Below are 14712 nucleotides of genomic sequence, written 5' to 3' on the forward strand. Positions count from 1 at the left end.
GAGTACTCGTTTCCACTGATCCAGAGTGCAATGGCGGCGATCTTTACACCACTCCAGCCGACGCTTGGCATTGTGCATGGTGAACTTAGGCTTGTATGCGGCTGCTCGGCCATGTAAACCCATTTCATGAAGCTCCTGACGAACAGTTATTGTGCTGACGTTGCTTCCAGAGACAGTTTGGAACTTGGTAGTGAGAGTTGCAACCGAGGACAGACGATTTTTAGCACTTGGCGGTCCCATTCTATGCGTTTGTGTGGCCTAACCACTTCGCGGCTGAGCAGTTGTTGCTCCTAGTTGTTTCCACTTCACAAAAACAGCACTTACAGATCGCCGGGGTAGCTCTAGCATAGCTCTAGCAGAGGAGAAATGTAATTAACTGACTTGTTGGAAAGTCTGACTTGTATGACGGTGCCACATGGAAAGACACTGAGCTCTTCAGTATGGCCATTCTGCTGCTAATGTTTGTCTACGGAGAATGCATGGCTGTGTGCTCAATTTTATACACCTGTCAGCAATGGGTGTGGCTGAAATAGCAGAATCCACTAATTTGAAGGGTTGTCCACATACATTTGTATGTAATAATAATAATAATATATGCCATTTAGTGCATTCATTCTACTGGTTGTGTAGAAGGCAATGGCTTGGGGCTGTTGGGAATGTGTCCACTAAAACGGAGTATGAAGATATTTGGAGCAAGTCAAAAGAATGTAATCGGGTTTGGGTGAATTTCACTGCTCTTAAACAGAGTTTGCACTTAAGTAACGTGACGTTATCAGGAGTTGATTATACATGGGTTTAGCTTAACTTCTTATGGCTGCAGGGGCAGTATTGAGTAGTTTAGCTGAAAGGTGCCCAGAGGTGCCCAGAGTAAACGGCCTGCTCCTCAGTCCCAGTTGCTAATATATGCATATTATTATTAGTATTGGATAGAAAACACTCTGAAGTTTCTAAAACTGTTTGAATGATGTCTGTGAGTATAACAGAACTCATATGGCAGGCAAAAACCTGAGAAGAAATCCAAACAGGAAGTGGGAAGATTTTTGAGGTTGGTCGATTTTCAATCCAGCCCCCATTGAATACACAGTGGGATATTGGTTATGTTGCACTTCCTAAGGCTTCCACTAGATGTCAACCATCTTTAGAAACATGAATGAGGCTTCTACTGTGATGTGGGGCCGGATGAAATGAAGTTTGAAATGTTTCTACGACCTGTAATATAACTTTTTGAAGTTTTCGTCCAACATTTGGCTGGGCCTGCACAAGCGTTTGGATTAACAAAAGTAGCTACATGGACATAAATAATGGACATTATCGAACAAATCAAACATTTATTGTGGAACTAGGATTCCTGGGAGTACATTTTGATGAAGATCATCAAAGTTAAGGAAATATTATATCTGTTGACTCCAACATGGCGGATATATATATATTTTTCCTGTGTGCCGTTCTCAGATTATTGCATGGTTTGCTTTTTCCGTAATGTTGTTTTGAAATCTGATACAGCGGTTTTACAAATGAGAGGTATACCTATATTTCCATGTCTAACAATTGTATTTTCATCGACATTTATAATGAGTATTTCTGTAAAATGATGTGGCCCACTGCAATATCACTGGATGTTTTTGGAACTAGTGAACGTAACTCGCCAATGCATAATGAGATTGTTTTAATATAAATATGAACTCCATCAAACAAAACATACATGCATTGTGTAACATGAAGTCCTATGAGTGTCATCTGATGAAGATCATCAAAGGTTAGTGATGAATTTGATCTCCATTTGTGCTTTTTGTGACTCCTCTCTTTGGCTGGAAAAATGGCTGTGTTTTTCTGTGTCGGTGGTGACCAAACATAATCGTTTGTGGTGCTTTCGCTGTAAAGCCTATTTGAAATCGGAAACAGTGGTGGGATTAACAACAAGATTACCTTTAAAAAGGTATAAGATACATGTATGTTTGAGGAATTTTAATTATGAGATTTCTGTTGTTTTGAATTTGGCGCCCTGCACTTTCACTGGCTGTTGTCATATCAATCCCGTTAACGGGATTGCAGCCGTAAGAAGTTTTAACTTGATATACAGTCAAGCAGGACAAGCACATTGGGTCTTTCCTTACCCATGTCGGCGGTCACCAGGGTGGAGTGGTTTTCAGGCAGTGAGACGGACGCCCTGTCCTGGTCCAGGCTGTGTCCGTCCTCATTGACCTCCTGCTGGCTGTGGCTGAGCTCTGAACGCAGCTCCGAAAACTCATCCTCCTCCCTGGGAGACAGAGGGTCACAAAGTTATGTCTGAGTTAGGTCCAACAGATATGACAGTAGCCTTGTTGCCAGATATGTTTGTGCTTGGATAATGCTGTCATGGCAAATGGCATCGGCTAAAGCATAACACAGATCTGGCAACAAGACGGGTATGACTCACACATATTTTCAAAAGAAGAAATTCTTACAAATTCCAGTTTTTTACTTCAATGTTGTTTTCATGACCACACACACACACACACACACACACACACACACACACACACACACACACACACACACACACACACACACACACACACACACACACACACACACACACACACACACACACACACACACACACACACACACACGTTGATGGTGTACAGAATCTAGAAGAAGAAATTACAGATCTTTTTGTTTTGTAGGGTGTGAGCTATTCATCTAATAATAGCAGACACAGTAACCATGCATCGTGTGAATCCTAAAAGCTTTGAATATAGTTAACATGGTTCATATCTGGAAAAAATGACCTGCGAGAACCTTTAGATGTCTCTTTGACCCCTCTGAGATGCAGCCTATATACTGTAGGCTTAACATTAGTTCATCTGTAAAACAGCAATATACAGCCATTTCATGTGATTAGCTATGCATTATTAAATATGGAAATATATACCTCTCATACAGTATAAACCGGTTGTGAGAATTTGTCCTTTTCAAATATGGAAATGTTCCATGTGAAATGCAAGCTGACTGACCCTATACCGCACGTAGTGGATTAAAATTGATTACAATTGAGATTGTGTCACTGGCCTACACACAATACCTCATAATGTCAACGTAGAATTATGTTTTTAGGAATGTTTACATATTAATAAAAATGCTGAAAAATCTGAAAATCCTCGAGTCAACAAGTATTCAACCCCTTTGTTATGGCAAGCCTAAATAAGTTAGAGTAAAAAATGTGGTTAACAAGTCACATAATAAGTTGCATGGACTAGTGGTTAAAATAATTTTTGAATGACTACCTCATCTCTGTACCCCACACATACCTAACTTAATTGACAGAGTGAAAACAAGGACGCCTGTACAGAATAAAAATACTCCAAAACATTCATCCTGTTTTAAACAAGGCAATAAAGTAATAATACAAACAAAATGTGGAATATGACTTTTAGTCCTGAATACAAAGTTTTATATTTGGGGCAAATCCAATACAACACATTCCTGAGTACCACTCTCTGAGTACCATATTTTCAAACATAGTGGTGGCTGCATCATGTTATAGGTATGCTTGTAATCATTAAGGACTGAAAGTTGTTAAATAAAAAAAGAAACAGAATGGAGCTAAGCACAGGCAAAAACCTAGAGGAGAACCCGTTCCATCTGCTTTCCACCGGACACTGGGAGATTAATTCACCTTTCAGCAGGACAATAACACAAGGCCAAATCTACACTGGAGATGCTTACGTTCCTAAGTGGCCGAGTTACAGATTTGACTTCAATCTATGGCAAGACCTGAGAAAATGGTTGTCTAGCAATGATCAACAACCAATTTGACAGAGCTTAAATAATTGAAAAAAGAATAATGGGCAAATGTTGCACAATCCTGGTGTGGAAAACACTTAGATACTTACCCAGAAAGAATCACAGGTGTAAATCGCTGCCAAAAGGTGCTCCTACAAAGTACCGACTCAGAGGTTTGAATACCTACTGTATGTAAATTTGATATTTCACTTTCAATAAATTAAAAACATGCTTTCACTTTGTCATTATGGGGTATTGTGTGTAGATGGGTTTAAGGCTGAAACAACAAAATGTGGAATAAGTCAGGGGTGTGAATACTGTGTATGTGTGTGTGTGCGTGCATATGTACAGTACGTGCTTCCGATTATTATTTAAATATATGCACAAGCATATAGGACTATGTGAATATTCCGTATGTATGTGATATTGAAATAAATGAACTCTATTGGTGAAAGTGAGTTTGCACAGACAAACTCACTGCTGCTACCACCAAACATTGATATGTCAAGTCCTGGCAGTAGATCTGAATTATAGGGTCCTTTGACTGCATTTAATTGATTTGATACAATCTTTATTGTACATCTGTGAAATAAATAGCCAGGCAGTAAATTCACATCGCAGAGTTCTCACAAGGTCGGCAAATAGAAAGTACTGACTCACAGACTTGTGTGCTGTTCTGTTCATGTCGCAGGATACACTGAATTGGTATGGCACAATTTATGCAAACACATACACACACAAATGACCAGAGCATGAAAGAAAACAGACTTTATAATGAACCTAATCAAAAACCAGTACACATTTTGGAGATGGAGGAATTTTGGGGGGTTGCCATGCTTCAGTTCATTCTAATGAATTGTTTGGTTAATGTTCCTGCTTAGCACTCAAAACCATGCCTGTTATGTCAGAGGAGTTTGTTCCGGTGTGCTGAGCACCTATGGAGAGGGCTGGAGAGGGCACTTGAGCTAGGAAAACAAACATTTAGGAGGCCTCTGATGCAAATGCTGCCATTTTGATTTCACTACAGTAAGTAAACAATGGAGGAAGAGAGTTATACGACAGGGTACGAAAAAGGGATTCCAATCAAAGGGAGGCACAATTAGGGTCCCTAAGGGAATTGAGGGTGGAGGTGGTGTGTGTGTGTGTGTTGCATTAGGGCTGGGCAATATATTCAATTCATTTGAATGTACGTTTTTGCGCAATATTCCAAATGCCTGTTATTTTGAGTGTTTGTCCGCTTGTTCTCATGTTGTATATTTGGTCTCGTCTCCTTTGCTCCTCTGTGCACCTTCCCATTTACACCAGAGATCCGTGTATAATGACGTGATGCAGGTCTCCGCCCTAACAATGGAAGTCGCTGTCCCAAAGGCGGGTAGGCAGGCAAAAAGATTAGGTCCAACATAAACCCATTGGCCTTATTTTGGACAGATTTTAACCAGAGTGAAACCTCTCACTTCACCTCTTCCTCTATGGTTTACACACACACACACACACACACACACACACACACACACACACACACACACACACACACACACACACACACACACACACACACACACACACACACACACACACACACACACACACACACACACACACACACACACACACACACACACACACACACACACACACACACACACACACACACACACACACACACACACACACACACACACACACACACACACACACACACAGCCCGTCCCCCCCTCACATTAACAAAGTTGAGAGTTCTGACATCCTTTCTGACAAGCAGTTTCAACTCGCTATTTGCGTTTGAGGTTTGGTCCACATGGAAACCGAAACACAGAGACATTATTTTACTGTAATAGAGAAGTTACCTTTTCTAACGATACCATTTTTACGTCTCAACTACTCATGTAGTTGCGTGCAGAGCAGACACTACTAAAACGTGAGTATCAATGAACATTGATTCTGGAAAATGAATGCTCAGTTTGTCGCGTGGCATTGGGGTACCACATATCGCAAGCAGCATTTTAGCGAAAGACTGTTATACTGGTCTGTGTTTTTAAATGTGCAATAAGCATAAAACACAATTATATAAGGAATTGGCAACTCATTCTCAGTCTGAGAAATAAGGCAGGCCACTTGATTTTAACATCTGAACAAAGTGGACAGGCCAGCATGGTGTTCAAACAGTTGGAGATGGACAGAAGAGTGTGTTCATAACAATTAAACTGTTCTACCTTGTTAGCTAACACAGATCCAAGTTGGTTCAATTTGAAATATAAAGATTAGCTGGCTACTCACTGGCACGTTAGGCTTGAGAGATTGTTTATGAGACCTGTGCTAATTTTCTATCATACCTGCTACAAGAAGTTAGTCATTACTTGTGAATGTGCATTACGCATGGTTCTAGTTAAATTGGTAACAAAATAGGGCATTTTCATAGACAGACGTGAAAGCCAGATGAGTGATTATTGCAACAACAAAAAAACAGGTTAAACTATTTTGATAACATTGAATTATTAGTGGGTCTTATGGATGTGGAAGGCTTATATCTAGCCTAGGTATAATTTCACAAGCCCTGAATCCATTAGATTATTTCTGACTCTTTGAAATACAGTGTATTTGACCTTTAAATGTACAACAAAGCTTATTTAGAGAAAAAAAATAATATATGTTTAATTGAACTGCCCTTAAGTTTGAATAAAATAGAGATATGGTTTTTAGGCCATATCGCCCAACCCTAGCCTGCATACCTGCCTATGTGCGCATGTATGTGTCTGCTTGTGTGTGTGAGTGTGCATTTGTGTCTACCACCCACCTGATGGTAGAGCCCTGTAGCACGTCTATCTTCTTGTTGAGCTCAGCGATGATGCTGTGCAGCTCTGTGATCCTCTCCTCGTATCGTAGGGTGGTCTGCTCCTGAACGTCCTCATGCTCCCGCATCAGATAGGACTGCTCACACTGGCAAAACACACGCATACACATTAACCGTGTTATCCCACTGAGCTAATGCCTTGATATCTGAGAGGCGACCTATTCTGTTATTTGGGAATTTTGGAAGGAATGCAATCTAAAAACATCCAACATTTCTTAACTGACATCACAATTTGAAGATTGAATCATGTTACTGTAAAAAGCCACCATTCAAAACCCATAACAATGACGCCCATTCAATGCTGAAGTGTGGAGAATGGCATTTCAACAAAAGGTATCTTTCTACACAGTCGCGTGTAATTTGGAATGGGAATAAATCCAGAGGAAATTCTCTGCTGGGTTGCCAGATTTTTGTCTCTAGCGTACAAATGCACACACACACACACACACACACACACACACACACACACACACACACACACACACACACACACACACACACACACACACACACACACACACACACACACACACACACACACACACACACACACACACACACACACTGCACCGTTGTGTACAAGGTCAGGCCTAAGGGCTTTTCTGTGGATTGTCTACATGGAGCTCAGAGGCTGGGAGAGAGGGAAAGGTATCCGCTTTCCACTCAGCTATATTACAAGTGAAGGGGGAGAAGAGGTGTGTGTGTGTGTGTGTGTGTGTGTGTGTGTGTGTGTGTGTGTGTGTGTGTGTGTGTGTGTGTGTGTGTGTGTGTGTGTGTGTGTGTGTGTGTGTGTGTGTGTGTGTGTGTGTGTGTGTGTGTGTGTGTGTGTGTGTGTGAGAGAGAGAGAGAGAGAGAGAGAGTGTGTGTGAGAGAGATCTGGCTTGAGCGTGTGTGTCATACTATGCTTCCTAGAATGACCTCAGAATGACCTTTCCTGGCCTGTGTCAGAGGTTGAACATGAAAATAAACAAAGGCAGACAAAGAGGGGTCTGCTTAGTGCTTTATACAATTTGACATTAATCAAGCACTAAAACCACTACAAGACAAAGGAGACGATTGTGGACTACAGGGCTGCAGTGGAGCAGGTTGAGAGCTTCAAGTTCCTTGGTGTCCACATGACCAACAAACTAACATGGTCCAAGCACACCAAGACAGACAAGAAGAGGGCACAACAAAACCTTTTCCCCCTCAGGAGACTGAAAAGACTGAAAAGGAAGGCCCTAAAAATTGTCCAAGACTCCAGCCACCATAGTCATTAAACTGTTCTCCCTGCTACCGCACGGGAAGCGGTACCGGAGCGCCAAGTCTAGGTCCAAGAGGCTTCTAAACAGCTTCTACCCCCAAGCCATAAGACTCCTGAACAGCTAATCAAAGGGCTACTCAGACTATTTGCATTGCCCCCCCCCCCCCCCCCCACACTTTACACCGCTGCTACTCTCTGTTGTTATCTATGCATTGTCACTTTAATAACTCTACCTACATGTACATATTACCTCAATTACCTCGACTAACTGGTGGCCCTGCACATTGACTCTGTACCGGTACTCCCTGTATATAGCCTCGCTATTGTTATTTTACTGCTGCTCTTTAATTATTTGTTACTTTAATTTGTAACTTGTTTTTGATAGGTATTTTCTTAAAACTGTATTGTTGGTTAAGGGCTTGTAAGTAAGAGTTTCACAGTAAGGTCTACACTGTTGGTTAAGAGCTTGTAAGTAAGAGTTTCACAGTAAGGTCTACACTGTTGGTTAAGGGCTTGTAAGTAAGAGTTTCACAGTAAGGTCTACACTGTTGGTTAAGGGCTCGTAAGTAAGAGCTTCACAGTAAGGTCTACACTGTTGGTTAAGGGCTTGTAAGTAAGAGTTTCACAGTAAGGTCTACACTGTTGGTTAAGGGCTCGTAAGTAAGAGTTTCACAGTAAGGTCTACACTGTTGGTTAAGGGCTTGTAAGTAAGAGTTTCACAGTAAGGTCTACACTGTTGGTTAAGGGCTCGTAAGTAAGAGTTTCACAGTAAAGTCTACACTGTTGGTTAAGGGCTTGTAAGTAAGAGTTTCACAGTAAGGTCTACACTGTTGGTTAAGGGCTCGTAAGTAAGAGTTTCACAGTAAGGTCTACACTGTTGGTTAAGGGCTCGTAAGTAAGAGTTTCACAGTAAGGTCTACACTGTTGGTTAAGGGCTTGTAAGTAAGAGTTTCACAGTAAGGTCTACACTGTTGGTTAAGGGCTTGTAAGTAAGAGTTTCACAGTAAGGTCTACACTGTTGGTTAAGGGCTTGTAAGTAAGAGTTTCACAGTAAGGTCTACACTGTTGGTTAAGGGCTCGTAAGTAAGAGTTTCACAGTAAGGTCTACACTGTTGGTTAAGGGCTTGTAAGTAAGAGTTTCAGTAAGGTCTACACAGTAAGGTCTACACTGTTGGTTAAGGGCTTGTAAGTAAGAGTTTCACAGTAAGGTCTACACTGTTGGTTAACAGTAAGAGTTTCACAGTAAGGTCTACACTGTTGGTTAAGGGCTTGTAAGTAAGAGTTTCACAGTAAGGTCTACACTGTTGGTTAAGGGCTTGTAAGTAAGAGTTTCACAGTAAGGTCTACACTGTTGGTTAAGGGCTTGTAAGTAAGAGTTTCACAGTAAGGTCTACACTGTTGGTTAAGGGCTTGTAAGTAAGAGTTTCACAGTAAGGTCTACACTGTTGGTTAAGGGCTTGTAAGTAAGAGTTTCACAGTAAGGTCTACACTGTTGGTTAAGGGCTTGTAAGTAAGAGTTTCACAGTAAGGTCTACCTACACCTATTGTATTCGACGCATGTGACAAATACACTTTTATTTGATTTGAAGGTTTAACGTCATGAAAACAATTCCTATGTTTTTGTATACAGACATTACACTGCCAGAAGAATGTGAAACATGTCATAGAATTATATGATGAAAAGACAAACCTCTGTCATGAGAAACATGAGGTCGTGTGGAAACGTTCTGCGACCTTCTAAACGAGAGCCCCATTGAATAAGTCTCAGCCCCGGGATTCTGAGAGTGGGAGTCATAGGTCAATAGATCGGGTAGTCAGGAGTCAGTGGTATACTTCACCCTAAACAAAAACATCTGTGTATGAAAGGTCAGGGGTTCAGGTGGCGAGATATGAGCCTCAGGCTGACACAGCCATCAGAGTCCCCACGCAGAGAGAGAGACCCAATGTGTCTGTGTGTTATCCTATGTGTTGAGTCAGGAGTCCAGTCAACTGGCCAGCGGTGACAATTAGAAGAGCTGAGTGGTTTAGCTCCCTTGCCCCAGGGAGAGTTGCAGTGACAAAAGAGCAGCTTCCAGTCAGCCATTGTCATGTCACAGTGTGTTGATTTGTAAATAACAATCGACAAGGGTTGCATAGAGCCAACAGTGTTTTTTTGTTGCTTCAATAGAGTGATCAGGGACATGCAACTATAGTTTTCCTTCACAGAAAACATTAGTCCAACACATTCGGCAGAAAATGCTTCATTTTCAGCAGATGACAACAGAAGTGCTATTTGTCTGGCAGCCAAAAAAGTACATGAGCTCACAATGAAAAACAATACATGGCCATATTTCTAATGATTATCATAGAATGAATGTGGCCAGCTACATTTCCTAATGTTTTGTTTAAAGTTAATCTTGAGACAGGGCATCATAGTGTTTCTGCTTTCTGCAGAGTTTGAGAAATCTGTACAGCTGCCACTGCTATCTTGATTTCCTTGCCTTTTTTTCTCCTCTGTCTCTCATTCACATTCGCTTGTAAATGTCCAAACTCACCAAAAATGACATTCGGTAGCTCCTACCTATATATGTATAACTTTATGACCTGGACTGCCAGTCTTTGCAATTCGTTTATTTAGGTTTGCGCTCATTAGCATATTTAGCTAGCAGCTTCCATGGAAATTCGTTATTACTTGTTCTAATTTGGTTAGCATTCTGGTAATAGACACCCAGATGCTTTTTGGCGACCCTTATGTACCAAACCGGGATGCGAGAAGGACAGTAATGACGACAAGAAAATGTTGATACCGCCCAACCCTAATCACAATGGAATCTAACAACAATGGCAAGTGCAAGTATATTCCAAGCCATTTCTTTATCTTAAAATGAATGGTCTATCCCTCTTCATCTAACTCCAGTGGAACTGATGGGAAACTAGAATAAAAAGCAAATGTTTCTAGCATTAATATTTGACACAAATAATAGTACCAGATATTGTTTACAGCCGCCGCTACTAGGTAAATACCCAAAGCTGATTCAGCTGCCACCAGAGGTATTCCACAGCTCTTTGAAGCAGCGTCCAGGGGGAAAGGGGCCAGGGCATTTATAGAACAGGTACTCACACAATCTTTCTCTCTATTTCTCTCCCTCTATCACACTCGCTCCATTACACAAATGCATAAACACCCAATAATTCTCTCCACAAACAAGCATTCTCCCCCTTTCTCGTTATCGCACACACCAAGCAAGCCCAAAACGCCATCCTCTGAGAGAGACCGTGCCAAACACTGGGACCGGGAAAACTACAAAGCAGATCGAAGCTGAGCAGTTGGCATGATTACTGACGTTCCTGGTTCCAGTGACATATGGGGTGTGTTGCTTCATGCCAAATAATCCCAAAATCTATTTGCTCTTTATTTTAAAAAGTAAAGCTTCCAGTCTCTCATCACTGTATGAGAGCAGGTATCCAGAGAACCAGAGCTGGAATTAAATCCTCCTACTCCTCTAATACACACCCAAGGTCACAGAGAATCACCGTCACTGGGACAATAACATTACACTGAAGACAATGTAATGTTTATGGGAAGGTGATAACCGACAGCTGAAAGAAAGCAGGTCATTTCGAGCATGCTAGGATGATAGTAACGACAAAAAAAAAAGATCAGCATTCTGCACCTCTTCTCTATGTACTCTGATTGGAGCATATGGACTGGGTGTTTTGGGGGAAGAGGGGATGATTTCCAGATGCATTGTAATAGATGAGCCATTCAATTCAAATGCCTGTGTGCAATGTCAGCTATTCCAGGATATTCTTCAAAAAACAATCTCACTCATGTGAAGCCAGTTCAATTCCATCACAGATTTCTACTGTAGTTCTTTAATATCCCTCATTGGGGGACCGAGTGGCGCAGCGGTCTATGGCATCACAAGAGGCGTCACGACAGACCCGGGTTTGATCCCAGGCTGTATTACAACCGGCTATGATCGGGAGTCCCATTAGATGGCGCACAATTGTCCCAGCGTCGTCCGAGTTAGGGGAGGGTTTGGCCGGGGTAGGCCTTCATTGTAAATAATAATTTGTTCTTAACTGACTTGCCTAGTTAAATAAAGGTTAAACAAATCAAACATTATTAAGCAGTTAGAGTTATTATGCAAAGATAACCCTATAAAAGAACGTTTCCATACCAGAGGTCTAATCCTCAGGTGCAGAAAAGAGGAACTATTTACAGTGTTTTTTCCAATTATGGGTCATGAGAGATCCACTGCAGCTGGCTTGTAGACAGAAATATTATGAAGATTTGTCATTTATAAATGGAATGCTGGCAGTAACCACTGCATTACACCAATGTTCTGGGCATGGTACTTTGAATGGGTAGCTTAGATAAGTGAGTGTCCAATACAATGATGAACATGAGTCTATGTAAATATACATTCAGTGCCCAGTTTATTAGGTACACCCATCTTGACCCTCCTTTGCCTCCAGAACAACAAGGGTTTAACAAGGCTAATCTGAAAACAAGACTCCCTAAATTTTATCAGCAAATCGATTGCGCAACCAGGGCTGGAAAAACCTTGGATCACTGCTATTCTAACTTCCGCGACGCATATAAGGCCCTGCCCCGCCCTCCTTTCGGAAAAGCTGACCACGACTCCATTTTGTTGATCCCTGCCTACAGACAGAAACTAAAACAAGAAGCTCCCGCGCTCAGGTCTGTTCAACGCTGGTCCGACCAATCTGATTCCACACTCCAAGACTGCTTCCATCACGTGGACTGGGATATGTTTTGTATTGTGTCAGACAACAACATTGACGAATACGCTGATTCGGTGAGAGAGTTCATTAGAACGTGCGTTGAAGATGTCGTTCCCATAGCAACGATTAAAACATTCCCAAACCAGAAACCGTGGATTGATGACAGCATTCGCGTGAAACTGTAAAGCCCGAACCACTGCTTTTAATCAGGGCAAGGTGACCGAAAACATGACCGAATACAAACAGTGTAACTATTCCCTCCGCAAGGCAATCAAACAAGCTAAGCGTCAGTATAGAGAAAGTAGAATCTCAATTCAACGGCTCAGACACAAGAGGTATGTGGCAGGGTCTACAGTCAATCACGGATTACAAAAAGAAAACCAGCCCAGTTACGGACCAGGATGTCTTGCTCCCAGGCAGACTAAATAACTTTTTTGCCCACTTTGAGGACAATACAGTGCCACTGACACGGCCCGCAACTAAAACATGCAGACTCTCCTTCACTGCAGCCGACGTGAGGAAAACATTTAAACGTGTCCACAACCTCAAACAGTCACACTCCAAACTCCACTATGGCCAAGACCAAAGAGCTGTCAAAGGAGCGATCCATTTTTGTGAACGAGGTGGTGTACTTAATAAACTGAGTGTATGTCTACGGCCCAGTAGAGTAGAGTACCTGTGCTTTGGCCAGTCTCTTCTCCAGCATCTCTCGCTCTCTCTCCGTCTGCACCAACCGTTTGTTCAGCTCCACCACGTCCCCCTTCAATGAGGCCAGGGCTGCCAGGTGGAGCTAAAGAGAGAGGGGAGAGGAGAGAGTGTTACAACCATAACACACGCCAAGTTACAACAGATTCAGTGAGTACAGAGCACATGCACTTCTTTGTCCTCACACATTGACACTCTAGGGAAGGGTTTAAGCCCAAAGCAGAACAGAGAAAGTGCGAACACTAGCATGTGGATCACGCAGACTTGTCACTTGGGTGGGCCGAGGTGTCTCACACACGCACACGCACACGCACACGCACACACACACACACACACACACACACACACACACACACACACACACACACACACACACACACACACACACACACACGCCTGTTCAACTATCTGAGGGATCACAAATTGCATATACACACTCCTCTAGTCAGGTAGCCTGCTCACAGTCATGCTTTAAGCCGTATGCTTTCCTAATACCAAAGGCAACTTCCATTAAAAAACTTATTTTTTTAAACAGCACAGTCATGCTTTCTCATATCAATGGAAAAGTCTCTCAAACTAAATATAAGCCCAGGGGCATTCAGAAACTCTGCTCTTACCCCTTAACTCAGCATATAGCAACAGAAGAACAGAAAATTCTAGGAAAGGTGGGATAAGAAAAAGAGTGCTATCTTCTCTGCGACAAGCTTTCTGTTTCGCCATGCAGCGGGGAGGCTTAACGCTCAGAGGAACTAAAGCTGTCGTGACTAAGCAGAGACCAAGTCCAGACACTTCACATGGGACTGCATGCCACTAAGCTGCAAGGAGAGTCCTTTCCAAACGAGACAGGGGAGCTGACTTGGTTTTCAAGGGAAGAAAGACCAACTTCCAAATATATCCAATCCTGGTCTGTGATTCTTAAATTAGCCTCTTCTGCTAACCTAACTCAAACCAGCCCCTGAAGATATATTTTCACTGCTTGAGTTTGCAGTATAGCTTAGTGGTTCCAAAACTTTTTGGATACCAAACTAAAACAAATGATCTTGTGGACCTCTAGACAAAGCAATGTTGTAAGCCTAACGAGTGACCACAGCACAATCAGCACAAGCCAAAAGGCAGTAAGAATTGTCCGCGACCCACCAAGCGTGTGTCTACCTACTATTTAGCAAACAGGCTACACAAAGAACAGGCTTACAATAATTAACGGTGAATATTTTGGATATTTTTGACAATAACTCCTGAATAGTACATTCTTGGTGAAAAGTCAATTGCACAAAAGGAAAGTGTTATTCATTTACACAACTTCAAGGTGAATCCCCCCCCCCCCATTTTACCTACATTTTCTCTATACAAAGAACTCCATACACATGGACTCTTAACACCATAACTATGGATAGAACATTGCTGCGTCGGCAGCGAT

The 14712-nt window shown here is 42.1% G+C and overlaps 1 protein-coding gene across 4 annotated transcripts in view; it reads right to left on the reverse strand.

Moving 5' to 3' along the window:
- The window catches only part of LOC124048917 (colorectal mutant cancer protein), a 127127-nt gene that overhangs the window by 48091 nt on the left and 64324 nt on the right, over nucleotides 1–14712 (reverse strand). For all 4 annotated transcript variants that reach the window (XM_046370093.1, XM_046370092.1, XM_046370094.1 and 1 more), the window contains 3 exons: nucleotides 13267–13380; nucleotides 6560–6702; nucleotides 2115–2257 (listed from right to left, as the gene is read on the reverse strand). In XM_046370093.1, coding sequence (XP_046226049.1) covers nucleotides 2115–2257; nucleotides 6560–6702; nucleotides 13267–13380 — 400 coding nt within the window. The remainder of the gene's footprint in view (nucleotides 1–2114; nucleotides 2258–6559; nucleotides 6703–13266; nucleotides 13381–14712) is intronic.

The sequence above is a fragment of the Oncorhynchus gorbuscha genome, linkage group LG11, assembly GCF_021184085.1.
Source record: "Oncorhynchus gorbuscha isolate QuinsamMale2020 ecotype Even-year linkage group LG11, OgorEven_v1.0, whole genome shotgun sequence".
Taxonomy (NCBI): Eukaryota; Metazoa; Chordata; class Actinopteri; order Salmoniformes; family Salmonidae; genus Oncorhynchus; species Oncorhynchus gorbuscha.